The sequence below is a fragment of the Aotus nancymaae genome, unplaced genomic scaffold, assembly GCF_030222135.1.
Source record: "Aotus nancymaae isolate 86718 unplaced genomic scaffold, 86718_ANA_hifiasm-v0.15.2.pri h1tg000038l, whole genome shotgun sequence".
Classification (NCBI taxonomy): Eukaryota; Metazoa; Chordata; class Mammalia; order Primates; family Aotidae; genus Aotus; species Aotus nancymaae.
This window is the reverse complement of record NW_026988452.1, coordinates 4296566-4310527: the sequence shown is the minus strand read 5'-3', so window position 1 is coordinate 4310527 and position 13962 is coordinate 4296566. Positions and strand designations below refer to the sequence as shown.

The window sequence follows — 13962 nt, the reverse complement described above, 5'->3', positions numbered from 1 at the left end:
TCCAGCTCCTGTACAAATCACTGTCATTCCGTAGGAGGAGGTCAACCTTTCTTAGGCCCCCAGACTGGGGCTCCCCAGAGCAGGGTGTGGCCTACTCCTCTGGCCTGCAGCCCAGCTGAGCTGCCAGGGACAGGTCAGACAGGTCTAGCTGGTGCAGAGGGACGAGGTTGTGCAGGCTTCCCCCTGCCCTTCCCGCCGCCCCCTGCTTAAGTAAGTCCCCAGGGACCACAGCTGCTAAGTAAGGCCATCAGCAGGCCTTGACCAGGCATATCCCCTTGCCCTGCCTCCACTTAGGTTGGTGAATTCGTCCTCAGGACAAGGCCTCAGCTCAGTGTGTGTAGGCAGGAGGGTGCCCTCACCCATCCCCAGCAAATAGCCCCATGTCAGAAGACGCTGCTGCTATTCCTCCCCACCCAGGTCACCACTGGAGAAGAACCGGTTAATCCAAAGGAAAAACTGCTGGATCTGCCTGGCCAGCCTCTCAACTGGCTTCCTGCCTCCAACTTGACTGGCTTGCCTGGAAAGAGGCCCAATGTGCTGGTGTGCCGACTCCTAACCCCGCAACTCAGCCTGTGTCCATGCGGCCCTGCAGGGCCTGTCTCCCTTCCATCCCCATTGCCCCTGCTTCCCACCCCACAAATACAGACCACACTGTTAAAAATAAAGCTTCTTTATTGGTACCTGTAAGCTCAGGTACAAGGTGTTCCCACAAGCACACAGGCTGGCAAGGCCTGCTGGGCAAGGGGGCAGGCCCAGAGCCTGCGTTTCTTGGCACAGACACAGAGAGAAATGGAATAAATTATAGTTCTGACACTCAGGGACAATGTAGAAATTATGATGCAAAATTAAACATTAGCAAACAAACGGTATAAAAGCCCTCAGGAGCCACCCCTCGCCAAGTGGCCTCAGGGCATGGGCAGGTGGGCCAGGCTGAAGTGCAGTGCCCAGAAAGCCCTGAGATAATAGGCTGGGGCATGGTTCACGCCCCGAGGTAGGCCCCTTGCCCTCTCTGGGCCTCCTGTTTCCTCCTTCCCCCTCCTACATCCCTGGGCCTGGAAGAAAGGCTGTGGCCTTTGGGGAGGGGGAAGATGGAACAGAGGGCAGGAAGTGGAGAGGGCAGGGTGGGGCAGAAGGGAGTTTTGGTCACAGCTGGTTAGCCCAGCCTCTCCCCCTGCCCAGATGATGTCCTTGGCCAGCCCCTGCCTGCAGAGCCATCCAGGAGCCAGGCAGCAGACATAGCTCATAGAGCTCAAATCCACACCTAGTCTACACTAAAGCCCAGGCAGGGCAGGGTGTAGGAGTACAAGGCAAAAGGGGCTCCTGAGGGCCTGTGCCCACCCCACCCCCGGCACTGCCCACCCGCCAGAGAGGAGCAACCAAAGCCTCCTCAATCTCCAAATAAGTTATGGAAATAAATTACAGTCTTCACAGTCCAGAGGATTTAGCCACCCATAGGTCTAGGGCTGAGGGCGGCAGAAGCCACCTGATTTCAGCCCTGTCTCACGGTCTCTGGGTTAAGGAACATCACACAAAGACCAAGCTCCAGGGAGCCACACTTTCTCCTCTTCCAGGTACACGTTATGGAGATGGAAGAGCAAGCTGTGGGTGTGGGGGGCCCGGCAGCTCATAGGGGTACCCCGCCGCCAATCCTCTCTTCAGCACAGAAAAGTTAAAATAAATAAATCCAGAGAGTTGTATGAAAACCAGGAGTGTGCGCATGGCACCTGTGGGTGAGCCAGCCAGTGGGAGACTGTTACACAGAGACTCTGGGGAGCCCCACAATTACAAGAAAGCAGCAACAGGGCTTTGGGGCTGGGAAAAGGCATCCTGGTCCTCACACCGGCACAGGCTCCATCAGAGACGCCGGTGCAGCGTCCTCAAACTGGCTGTCGATAAAGGGATCTAGGGCTTCGGCGGCTGGCTCGGAGAGGCCCATGAGGGACTCCAGGAAGCAAGTGCTGGCATCCCCAGGTGGACAGGGGCCAGGCAGGGGGAAGTGAGGTGCCTCGATGTTGTCCAGGCCGCCAGACACCTTCTGTGATGTGTAGTGAGGCCCCAGACTATAATCTGGCAGAGCCTGGAGTAACTCAAAGGAGTCACAGGAAGACAAGCTGAGATCCACTGAGCTGCTCTGGCCAGCGTCCATGCCGGGTGGCACGGAGGTGCCAGGAAGGCTGCCTTCTCTTGACCCTTCAAGGCCACCATTTAGGAAGCAGCTGGCATCCAAGTTGGCATTTTCATCCAGGATGCCTGATGCGAAGCTACAGCCAGAATAGCTGTGGGTCCAGCTGGCCAGGCCACCAGGGTCACCGGTACCAAAGATGTCAGCTGGATGGAAGCAGCCGAGGCTGTCCAGGTTCCCCGCACGCCCTTCCTCCTCCTCCTCCTCCTCCTCCCCGCCGAGGTCAGAGTCACTGAAACTCAGGATCCGTGCCAGGCTGTCATCATCTACGTCAGGCTGGAAGCCGGAGCCAGGCAGGCCTGGGTGGGTGGGGCAGTCAGGGGCCTCGCTAGCGCCCGAGGCCGAGGAAGATGCCGTGGAGGAATCAGTCATGTCGCTGCTGCAGCTGTCTCCCAGCTCGTTGCTCATTGTGGGCTTGGCCAGCGGGAAAGTGGGGACCAGGGCCTGCTCACTAGGGCTGGGCGGGCTACCCTGAGCAGGGGCCTCCAGCTCCCTAAAGCTCTCAGCCTCCTGCTCCAACTGCAGGCGGGTGAGTGTATGGATGAAATGGGTCTGAACTCTGGCCTGATTAAACTCCACACGGCCCATGGGGTTCTCACAGCCCTCCTTGCAGCAGCCACAGGGGAACGCCGTGTGGTCCATCTGCAGAGAAAGTAAAGGTACAAATGAGGATTCTGTGGAGTGCAAACAAGTCCCCAGGCTCAGGTTCCCCATCCCAGCCCGGGCCAGCCACCACACCTGGCACTTGATGCCTGCCAAGCTGCAGCTGCAGGTCTCAGGGTCGCAGACCCTATCACAGTGACAGCCACAATCCTCCCGGGATTGGCGCAGTGCCAGCAGCTCCCGCTTCTCTTCCCGATCGATCCTTCGCACGCCTGAAGCCCTCAGCAGAGCTTGACGTCGCCGGGCTGGGTATGGCTGTGGAAAGCTCACTTCTTCCAACCGGCCGCCTGCCACAGCAACCGCCAAGTCCTCCTCCACAGAGGCGTCATCGATGGCGTCCACTGCAGGCGGCAGCCCTGCCTCTGTTTTGGGTACCCCAGCAGCCGAAAGCTTCATCCACAGGAGAGAGGGATGTGAGAGGCACAGACAAGCCCGCCCCAAGTGCTTACCCTCCCACTGCTAGTGCTTAATCTGTGATGGGCACTGTGTGTATGACGGTGAACAGGATAGCCAAGAATACCGTCCTCAGGGCACGTGAAAAGAGATACCCTACTCATGGCATTCCCTAGATCATGAACAGACTCCCTTCCCTAACCAGTCAGATATGCACCCCCCAATCCGTATCAACTCCACACCCCCCTCTCCAAAAAGTTCAGATGCAGGCATCATGCCCCCAGCCCCTGCTGCAAAGAGACAGGAGCCTGTATGTGCCTCCTCCTCTGCAGACAACCCAGGCCACAGACGCCAATGGAACCAATCACTCGGCCCGAGGGCCTGTTTCTCCGTATAAGTAATGAGCGAGTCAGCACCCACCCCTGGTACGCCCACCCCTCAAGGAGCTGCCTCGGGACGCGGGCCACAGAGAGGGCTCTCTACCTTCCACTGCAGCATCTCCAACTTCTCCTCTTTCAAGCGCTGGCGGAGCTTCTCGCGCCGTGCTCGGGCTTGCTCCTGCGCAAACTCGGCCAAAGAGAAGCGGCGGCAGGCACTGTGGCGAGGGGCCATGCCCAGAGTACAGCCGCCACGGCTGGGCACACTGGTGAAGCCCTGGCAACGGGGGAAGTAGAAGACGGTGATCCCATCAAAGGCTACCCGGCCTGGGCGCTCCCGGCGAGCCCGCTTCAGGATAGACAGGGCTGCAAAGCAGGCAAGGACGGGCTGGGGATTAGTTTTTGCTGAGGCACAACATACCTCCAGGAAGATCATGCCAGACGGCCCTCCCGCCTCCCGCCTCCCGCCTGCCGCCTCCACCCGCCTCCAGCGCCACATGTCAGCACTGGCTTATTGTTATTTACCAGGCCAAGTGACCGTAGTTATAAGGTTACGCATGTTTCCTGTGCTTGTTAGCCATGTGTAGGTCCTGTGTACACTTTTCTATTGTTTTTTCTCGATTTGTAGAATTTCTGTATTTTGCAACAGGTGTAAAAAGTCTTTCCGTTTTCAAGTTAGTGTTTACTGATTAGTAAACCATGTGCTGGTATTTTCACTACATTGAACCATAACAAATTACCATATAATGGTCAAATATTGGAAATTCCTTATATTTCAACTTACTATCTTAATTTTGTACCCAGCTACCAGAGGGAATTCCCTTCTAAAAGGTTTTCTGTTTGTACTGTTAGAGTCTATGTGCTAAAAATTATATTCTTTTTATGTGTAACACACAGATATACATACACTACATAAAAAGGTAAACAGCACATCTACTGTATTAAAATTTTATGGGGGTGTGGAATTAGGAGAAAGTGTCTAAATAGACTTCCTGGGGACAATCACGAAAAATAAAATCCAGAAACACTGTTCTAGGGCTATTTTTATCAGTCTGGAATCACAATTATACAAGCTGGAAAATAACCAGGAAAAACCCCTTTTCACTTTGTTCAGGCAAAAGCGGACAGCATTTTGACAGGAGAGGGCCGGCCTGACAGGCCTCCGTGGCTCAGAAGCATGGGGCGGGGAACTCCAGCAGTTCCCTTTGTAGGAGGGTAGGGTGCTCATTGGAGAAACGAAACTGGAACAGAAGGGAGGGGCCGGAGCGGGAAGGCGCCGAGGACACTCTGTGAGCTGCATCCTGGATGTCATTACTCCCAAGGTCAAAGGTGAATTAGCCGGGCTCAGATGCCATTGGACAGTGGGTACTGAGTGACCACTATATCATAGATCATGACAGCTACCACCAGAGGCCTGCAGAGGCCAAAGGCATTTTGTCAGGGACCTCTAAATTTCGTCTTTCAGGAAGGAAGGCAGGTGAGGGAGTTCCTGGGGGAGGGAGGACTCACGGGGGCCACAGAAGTCACGGTCAGGCAGGGGCATGTGATCCCAGGGACCTTCCTCCTCTGAGTCCCAGGCACGGGAGACAGAAGAGCTTGGAGAGCAGGAGCGAGATTGGCACCCAGAGGAAGAGGAGGAGGAGGAGACCGAGGAGTTGTCCTCATCCAGCTGGTCAAATTTCCTCTTCAACAGCCCAGTCATGGTGGTGCACGGGGTGCTCTGTGGCCGGGGACAGACAGCCTGGAACGGGAATGAGGGGGCTCTAAGTGGCAGGCAGGCAGCAGCAGGTGGGCTCCCAGCCAGGATCCTCATCCCTCCCACTGACCCTCCAAGACATCCCAGACCCCAGCCTCTGCCCTCCAGCCCTCTCTGTGGAGCTCTGTGTGTGGTGGGGGACACAGTCTCCAGGAGAATCTCTGCACAAGACACAGAACCTCCCTCCCTCCAAACTAATGTGCAAATCCATGACCTGGCGTTTCAAACTCCCACCTCTGCCCAAAGCCTTCCCAGGCACCAGGCACCTTCCCCACCACCTCCTACAGCACGCACACACACATGCATCCACACCAGCAGGGGCAGGAGGCAGACAGATCAGCAGATGGACTGGCAGACCTCGGCCTTGGCCTCACTCATTCCCCGACAGGAATCCTGGGGGCTGACTCACAGGTTGGGTGATTCACACAGCTTGCATCTGTGTGCCTGTGTGTGTGTCTGTACGCCCCACAGCCCCACAGCCCCACAGCCCGCACAGCCCGCACAGTCCTGGTATGCTGGCTCTGCTTCCTCCTCCTCCTCTAGCACACCCACACAGACACACCACCCTGCACACAGGCAGGGCTGCGGGCCCTTGCTCCAGGCTAGCCAAGCACTCTGGGGAACAGGCCGGCTTTGACGCTGGCCTCCATTCCTAGATGGAGTACGTCTCCGAGCCCCTCCCCTCCTGGTGTGGGAACTTCTCAGGCTTTCCCTTAGAAACCCCCGCTCCCCTGTCAAGAAGTCTCCTGACTCCAGGCCTGTGTGACCACAGCCACTCAGGATGTCTCTTTAACATCTCATTCAATCCTAATGTCCAAAGTCTCTCCCGTCTGTGGCTTCGTGACATGGAGCACCCCACGACACAACACTGTCTCCCGTGTGAGAGTCTCAACCCTCAGCAGAAGTAGAACCAGAGACTTCCACAGCCAGCTGGCCTTATCCAAGTATAAAAGACTTGGGGTTCCTTCCCTGGAATGCTTCAACAAATAATGGCCCTTCCCAAGGCTTGGCAAACCCCAGAGGACTCAATCCCAAAGTACAGCTACCTCGTCTCTGCTGCTCCAGCTGTGCCTCTAGGGAGGTCAGCAGGGGGGAAAGGGAAAGGAAACTGGAGCTGAGGGCGAGGCCCCAGTGCCGGGGAGCCCTTCCCCCACTGCCATCACAGGAAATGAGAGAGAAGAGGAAAAACCAACCAGAAGGCTGCCTGGGTCTCCTCTACTCAGGTGTCCTTTCCAAACACTCCTTCCCCCTCTTCCCAGCTACCTTCAAAAGTCCCCGAATCCTGTAGGGCAGCTTTGCCGTCACCTTTACTAACTTGATGTTCACCCCAGGGACCGCCTCCCCTAGGCAGGCCTGAGAGAAGCAAGAAAATCTCCCTCCCTGGCCAATCCCCCACCCCGGGCCTGGGGGAAGAAGACTCACAGATGTTTCCGGGGGCTTCTCTGTGGGTAGTTTCTCAGGCTTGGCACCCCCTCCAAGGGTCAAACCACAAACAAAAACAACCCAGCTCCCAGCTGACCCGCAGGCTCTCCCAGGAGGTGGGGGATTCATGTCCCAGAGTCAGGCATACACACACGTACACACATGCACAGACCACACGGAAACACACATATGGACAAGTGACACCCACACATCCTGTCCCCATCGCATCCTGCCAAGAGACCCCATCCTTTCCCAAGTTCCAGATGCCATCTACAGGGTCCTGAATGCCTCCGTCACACACATCCAGCCTGAGACCCCCAGGACCCACTGCCCACTTGGTATCTCCACCCAGCCGTCCCCTAGAAACATACAATTCTGCAGGCCCCAAATCGAACCCCTTGTCTCTGTTCCCCACCCCCCATGCCATCTGTTCCTCTTCCTGTGTTCCCTATCTTAGTAACAGCCCCGCCACCCACCCAGTCACTCAAGCCAGAAACCTGCAGTCATCCTCAACTCCTTCCTCTATCTCCCTCCGTCTACATCCAGGCACCCGTGCCTGGGAGTTCACACAAATCCATTTAATCCACACAAAGCCAGGAACAGACCCAGGAGGTATCGTGGAGGCCACCTGGCATAGTGTTAAGAACTTCGGCTCCAGAACCAGACTGCCTGTGTTTGAACCCTGGCTCCACTATTAGTTGGCTGGGTAATCCTGGGCAAGTTCCTTAACCTCTCTGTGCCTCCAATTCTTTGTCTTAAGACCTCACAGGGTTGAGAGGTTTAGAGGAATCAATATATGTCACGTGTTCTTAGATTAGTGATAAGTGCTCAGGGAATGTGTTATTCCACACTGTAAAAAAAAAAAAAAAAAAAAAAAAAAACTGCGCTCCAGCTCCTGGATGCACACAACACAGATGACCTCACAGACATCATGGAGTGAAAGAAGCCAGACACGAAATACGTGCAAACGTTCACTAATACGTGATGATTTAAGTCAGAGCAGTGGTTCCTCTGGGGAGGGAAGGGGACACCCTGGAGAGAGTCACGAGGGAAATTTTCTGGGGTCAGGGGTAGGAGAGGCTGGGGTGTCTGTAAAAGTTCCATGTTGATCTGCATGGTGGTTACATGGATGTCTAAAATTGCAAAACTTCATCTTATATACACAGACGATTTATATACTTTATGTATTTTATTTAGGTTACTGTCAATCTAAAAAGTTTACTAACCTTAACATGTCTCTGTCCCCATAGCTGCTACCCCATGTCTCTCTGCCCCTGCCCTCTTTCCCCGGCCGTTCTTGAACCTGCAGCCAGAATGATGTTCTTAAACCACACACGTACCTGCCACTCCCACGCCTAGAACCACTCTAGAGCTCCCCTTGGGGAAGCCTGACCTTAGGATCAAGTCCAGAATTCAAAAAGCTGAAGCTGACCTGGCCACTGCTTCCCTCCCTCGACCCTGCTCTCTACACTCCGGTTGAACCTGCAGTTCCCCTAATGGCCATGTCCCCACTCACACCCTGGCCTCTGCAAAACCCAGCCTCATTCCCTTTCAGAAAGTCATCTCTCAAGGAGCCTCCTGAATCCCCCACTCCTTCCCCCTGCATCTCTGCGCTCTGCGTGGACTGAGTATCTGTATCCTATCAAAATTCTTATGTGAAGACTGAATCCCCAGTGTCATGGTATTGGGAGGTGGGGCCTTTGGGAGGTAATCAAAGGCCCCACCTCCAAATAAAATAATGAGGTGTCATGAATAACACCTATTAGCGCCATTATAACAAGTGACACAAAAGAGATGGTCTCCCTCTCCAACATGTGAGCTCAGACCCAGCAAGAAGGTATCCATCTGCAAGCTGAGAACAGGGCCCTCATCAGGCTGACTGGAGCCTTGATCTTGAACTTCGCAGTCTCCCAAGGTGTGAACATCTTTTGTGTAAGCCACCCAGTCTACGGACTTTCTATTATAGCAGCTTTCAAAAGCCCTGCTATTTCCCCATCACAGAGCTTATCTGACTAGACTGCAAGGGTCTCATTGCTCATCTGCCTCACGCTGAGGGAGGGCTGCCACTGTGCCCATGCCCAGGACAGGGTCTGGCATAGAGAGGGCACCTGATAATATCAGAGGTAGGCAGACCAGCCCTGCATATCGGGTACGGACCCGATTGCACAGGCAATCCTACGCACATGAGGTTGCTGAGGGCGAGTGGTCAGTGTGACCTTCTCCTGCTCCTGTCACGGTTAATTTAAGGGGGGGAGGAGGTGAGTCACATGTCTATCTCTCAGCTGTGCCAGAGGGTGCAAGCAAGAATGGTGCTCAGAAGGGGTGGCTCTGAGGGCAGGAGAGGGAAGCTCTAGCTGCAGGCAGGTGCCAACGTAGGCAATCCCAGGAGGCTCTCTGTTCCCCAAGAGGAGACAGATGGAGAGAGATGTGAGGAAAGCAGGCTCAGCCACACACTGCGGCTCTGCCTCAGGGATGTCCACAGAAAGAGAACTTAAGGTGGGGAGTGATGGCCTCCAATTCTACAGGCAGGGACACAGAGACACAGGGAGGCTACGGTCACGCTGCAGGTTCTAATGATGAACAATGTCTTGCAAATCTGCAGAGCTGGAATGAAATTAGAAAGTACCTCCTCCCTGATTCTCCTCTGGAGAGAGAGAAGGGAAAAAGTTCCCCTGCTTCTCGTGTTCCTCTGTCCCACCTGGGAATCCAGAGGCTAAGAAGCAGAGGCAGGAGATGAGACGAAAAGACTGAGCCAGAGACACGGGAGAGGCCAAGTCAGAAGGGGGAATGAAAGATAGTGAGAATCTAAGAAAAGTGTCAGACAGTGAGTCAGAGGGTGGGGGAGGGGCCCTCAGCAGCCACCCAGGAATCGAGATCCTGACCGTGGCGTGTTCCCAGGCTGAGCACGGCCCCTCCTAGGGTCCCAAAGGAAGGACAAGCAGCTCCCAGGAGCTGGCTCAGACAGAAATACCACACCACGGAGGAACCCCAGAGACAGGCCCTGAATCAAAGAGAGCCAGGCTGCTTCTGGGATCTCAGCCCTGAGAATCGGGCAGCCCTCCTGCCACCACACACAGGCGCTGACAACCCCCCACTCTGCTGGCCACAATTATCTACATGCTCAGGTCACACCATTCGAATCCAGGAAAGGCCACATCACCCCTGGGAACCAAGCAACCAAGGGCTGTTTCTGAGAGGTGGGGGCGGGGCTCGGAAAACTCACAGCAAGTCCTCTGTCCACCTCGGCAGTCCCACCAGTGCCCCAGGCCTCAGCCCAAGCCAGTCTTAGGGAGGGGGCACCTTTAGCTGCCTCCATCCCCCTTCAGGAATCTGAAGAATGTGTCCTTTAACCTCAGAGCCCCAGGCCTTGGCCAGTCCCCCCAAAACGCTTGGGGTCACATGACCCCTGGCCCTCAGGAACAACTTCCTGGGAGAAGGGGAGGGCACCTCCTAGCACCTCTAGCCCCCACTGAAAAACCAGCCTGGGTGGCCCAGAGAGGGCAGACAGAAAGCCTTGACACCTCCTCCCCCAAGCATCCCTCTGAAGGAGAGCGGGGGGTGGGAGTGGGGGGGTGGGGGGGGGCGGGGCGGGACAGTTCCTCAGCTCTGGCCTCCAGGACCTGGCACGGGAAAGGTACCAAATGTTTGCTGGCTACATGAGGCACTTGTTCCTGCGGAAGGGGAACTGCACCTGACAATGACTGCTTCCTCCACCTAAGTGGGGCTTCTTCCCTCTCTCATTCATTAATTCAACACATACGCACTAAGTTCACATACGTGCCACGTAAAGTGGCAGGAACTCGCGCATGCAGGGAGCAAAACTTACACCGATGGGGCCTTCTTGAAGCTCTGAGTTGAGCGGGGAGGACAAACAGTAGGGTGCTGGGATGGAGGGTCTGAAGGGTGGGACAGGGTACAGCTGGGGTGAAGGTAGGTCTCTCCGAGGAAGGACTGTAGGGAGAGCTCCAGACAGGGGCTCGGCGTGGGTAAGGAACTTGAGCAGACTGGTGATCGGAGGAGGGGCGGCCTCGAGGGGGCTGAGACTGGGCTCCAGGGCGGGCTTCAGCCCGAGGGCACGTCAAGCCACAGAGGGCTGAAGTAGGGAGTGACAATGCCAGCTTTGCATTTTAAAAACGTGGCTCGGCACCGGGAGTGGAGGGGGTGTGACGGCTGGAGGCGCAGCCAGAGCCAGGTGAGATGACAGGTCAAGGGCATAGGAGAAAGAGAGATACCGGGGTGTGGAGCTAGAAGAGGGCAGGGCTGTCAGGGATGCGGGGAGCCGATGAGTTACTCTCCAAAAGGCTTGAGACTTCTAGGGGGAAGTGCTGGGTGGGCAGCGGGAGGCGGGGAGGGACCCTCTGGTGTCAGGAGTGTGGGCTCCGGCTGCGTGTGATTGTGCCGGGCGCGGGAGTGACTAAGTGTGTGACTGTGGCTGTGGTGTGGGCATCTCCACAGCGTGTGCCTGTGAATGGGCCCCGGGGAGGAGAAACTGAGGAAGGGGAAGAAGTACGTGCCGCGGAAGGAGAAGTGCGTGGGAGAGAGTCTACGTGTGCCCGCGGGTGGCCGGGGTAGCTGCGCCCGTGACTCACAGCAGTGGCCTCCGAGAGTGACGGCGACTGACAAACAGGTGAGCCAACGACACAATCCCTCCCCCATCCCCCCTCCTCCTCCCGGGGTCCGTGACTCACCCGCCTCCCTCCCGCTCATCCCTCCACGCCCTCCCCGACCCCCGCCGGCCGCGGGCGCCCGGCACGCGCCGCAGCTCCTGCCGCGTCCCCGAGGGGGGAGCCCGAGGAGGAAGGCGACAAATGTCACCTGCTCCGGCCACGCGAGGAACTTCTGAAAAGTTCTCAGGCAACTGGGTCAAAAGGAAACTCGCCCGCGGGCGCACGCCCCCGTCGCCTCGCCGCTGCCGCGCACGCCCGGCTCTGTCCCCACTCGCGAGCTCGGGGCGCCGCGACTTCTCTCGGGGTGCCGGCGGCAGGCGGGGGAGGGGAGCACAAAACCCGCGACTCCCGCCGCCCGGGCCCCCGGCCCCCGACTCCGGCCGCGGCGCGCAGTCAGGGCCGGGCCGGGCCGCTCCCGCCCAGGGTGCCGGGGAGCGAACCGCAGGGGCCGGAGCGGCGGCGCCGCTCGCGATGAACGCCCCCTCCCCGGAGTCCCGGCCGGCCGGGCCCGAGGCCCTCGGCGCTCACCTGCGATCCGGACGCTCGCGGAGGACACCGGCGCCACCTGCGCCCCGGCCGGGGACGCCCCCCGCGCCGCGACTCTGTGCGCTCGGCCCGGCCGGCGGTCCCGCAGCCCCTCGCGACGCGCGTCCGGCAGCGGCGGCGGCGGCGGCGGGAGACTGGAGACTGGCTGCGCCCGGCCCCGCCCGCCGCTCCGCCCTCCTCGTCAGTGGAAAACTCCGGGGCTCAGGCGCTGACGCACGCCGGGCCTCCCGCCAGGCCGCCCGCAGCCCCGCCCCGGAGGCGCCGCCTCCTCCCCCGCCCGGAGCCCGGAGCGCGGAGCCGGGAGCGCGGAGCCCGGAGCGCGGAGCCGGAGCCGGAGCCTGGAGCCTGGCGCAGCGGCCGGGGCCTCCCTGCGGACTCTGACCCCGCGACGGCGCCTCCGCCGCAGCCAGCTCCCGCCGCGCCCGCCCCGCCCCGCTTGCAGCCCGGTCCCTACAGGCGCGGGCGACTCCCGCCGGCAGAGATCCCCACCTCGCCCCACCGCCCCAGTTTACAGATGGGTAGACTGAGGCCCGGAGCACCCCGTAACTCCGCGAGGCCACCGGGCTAGACAGTGGCAGAGCCGACGTCTCCCGGACGTCTCCACCCCGCCCCTCTAGAGGCAGTTTATTATATTCCAATCTAAACGTTCCCTCCTCCGCCCCCACCCCAGATCCGCCGGAAAAGTAAACTGTGGCTGGAGAGGAATCTGGGGTGTGTGGGGAGCGGGGAGGCGGGGAGCAGGAAGGATGGATGTCATCAGCGGGCCTGAACGTCACCTCTACCCACGGGCCAAGAGACCCTCCCCTGCAGAAGTTCCGAACTAGGGGTTCTTGGAACCGGCTTCCCCACTCCCACCTCACCCTTCCCTTGAAAAAATGAAAAGGCTGGTTTCTTCCGGGCCAGACCTTGGCCACTTAAAATGGCCCACTGCCTTCTCTGCTCCCGCCAAGGCCTTTCCTGACTCGGGGAGAACCCGCCCTGTACGGCCTGCCCCGGCGGCCAAGTCCTCAGGGCCGCGTTTACCCGTCCCCTCGAGCGTTTCCACCCTCACACTTTCGCTGCAGCTGGTCTTCTCAACTGGGATGCTCTCCTGCCCTCTCTCTGCTTACCAGAATCCCAACGCCTTTAAGGGCTCAGCTTGCACTGCCTCCTCCAGGGAGCCTTCGTGGGAGTCGGACCCTCCCCTCCCAGGCCTGCTCCCGCTGCGTTCTGGGTTCTTCTGACTGTCCTAGATGAATGCTGTCAGCCACTAGCCCAGCCCTCAGGATTCCATTCTACCTTCCTCCAGGTGGGGGGTGGGGGCGACTCCTGCCTGGATGGCCTCTGGGGTGGAGATGATGGTGAGAGCCCTCTTCAGCCACAGCTGTGTATGCAGAATGGCAGGGGGCTGCCCCACTCTCTCTTTCCTGGAAGAACAATAGGAGGAAGGCAGGTTGGGGGAAGATGAAGGCCCTGTCTTTCCGGATGCTGGAGTGTGTACCTGGGGGGCTGCAGGGGGAGGTGCCAAGCTTCCAGCAGCTTCCCAGTACCCTCCTGATGAAGTCTCAACGCCTTGGGGCCTACAAAGCCGGAATAATTTGGCCGTTTCTCACTTTTGCAGTCTCACCTCTCTCTTCATACCCTCCTTTCCCACTCCCTTCCCCACGCCCGGTTTTAATGCCATTGATGTGTGTGCATGTCGTTTTGTCCATTCATGTGTTTGTTTGTTTGTTTTTCCTGAGGTGGAGTCTCAATCTGTCGCCCGCGCTGGAGTGCAGGGGCTTGATCACGGTTCACTGTAACCTCCACCTCTCAGGTTCAGGTGATTCTCCTGCCTCAGCCTCTCAAGTAGCTGGGATTACAGGCGCACGCCACCACACCCAGCTAGTTTTTTGTATTTTTAGTAGAGATGAGGTTTCACCGCATTGGCCAGGCTGGTCTCAAACTCTTGACCTCAGGTGATCCACCCACCTCAGC

General features: G+C 58.0%; 1 protein-coding gene across 3 annotated transcripts; it reads right to left on the bottom strand.

The window, feature by feature from the left end:
- Nucleotides 1-654: 654 nt before the first annotated feature.
- Nucleotides 655-13329, bottom strand: CSRNP1 (cysteine and serine rich nuclear protein 1). Of its 3 annotated transcripts, none has more exons than XM_012455631.2 (5): nt 13285-13329; nt 5125-5356; nt 3722-3981; nt 2921-3235; nt 655-2824 (listed from the first exon to the last, which is right to left on the bottom strand). In XM_012455631.2, the coding sequence occupies exons 2-5, from the start codon at nt 5315-5317 to the stop codon at nt 1835-1837; spliced, it is 1758 nt and encodes a 585-aa protein (XP_012311054.2). In that variant the 5' UTR covers nt 5318-5356; nt 13285-13329; the 3' UTR covers nt 655-1834. The 3 variants fall into 3 exon arrangements, with proteins under 3 accessions (XP_012311054.2, XP_021522261.2, XP_012311052.2); XM_021666586.2 differs by lacking the exon at nt 13285-13329 and adding an exon at nt 11989-12062; XM_012455629.2 differs by lacking the exon at nt 13285-13329 and adding an exon at nt 6635-7158.
- Nucleotides 13330-13962: the final 633 nt, after the last annotated feature.

What these genes read in the sequence shown, in the direction of transcription:
- CSRNP1 (XM_012455629.2), bottom strand. Translation starts at nt 6,922, where the DNA reads ATGAATCCCCCACCTCCTGGGAGAGCCTGCGGGTCAGCTGGGAGCTGG. An exon ending in GGATTCGGGGACTTTTGAAG is followed by an intron (nt 5,357 to 6,634) that starts GTAGCTGGGAAG and finishes TTCCCGTTCCAG; the next exon opens with GCTGTCTGTCCCCGGCCACA. An exon ending in TGGCAGGCATCAAGTGCCAG is followed by an intron (nt 2,825 to 2,920) that starts GTGTGGTGGCTG and finishes CTTTCTCTGCAG; the next exon opens with ATGGACCACACGGCGTTCCC.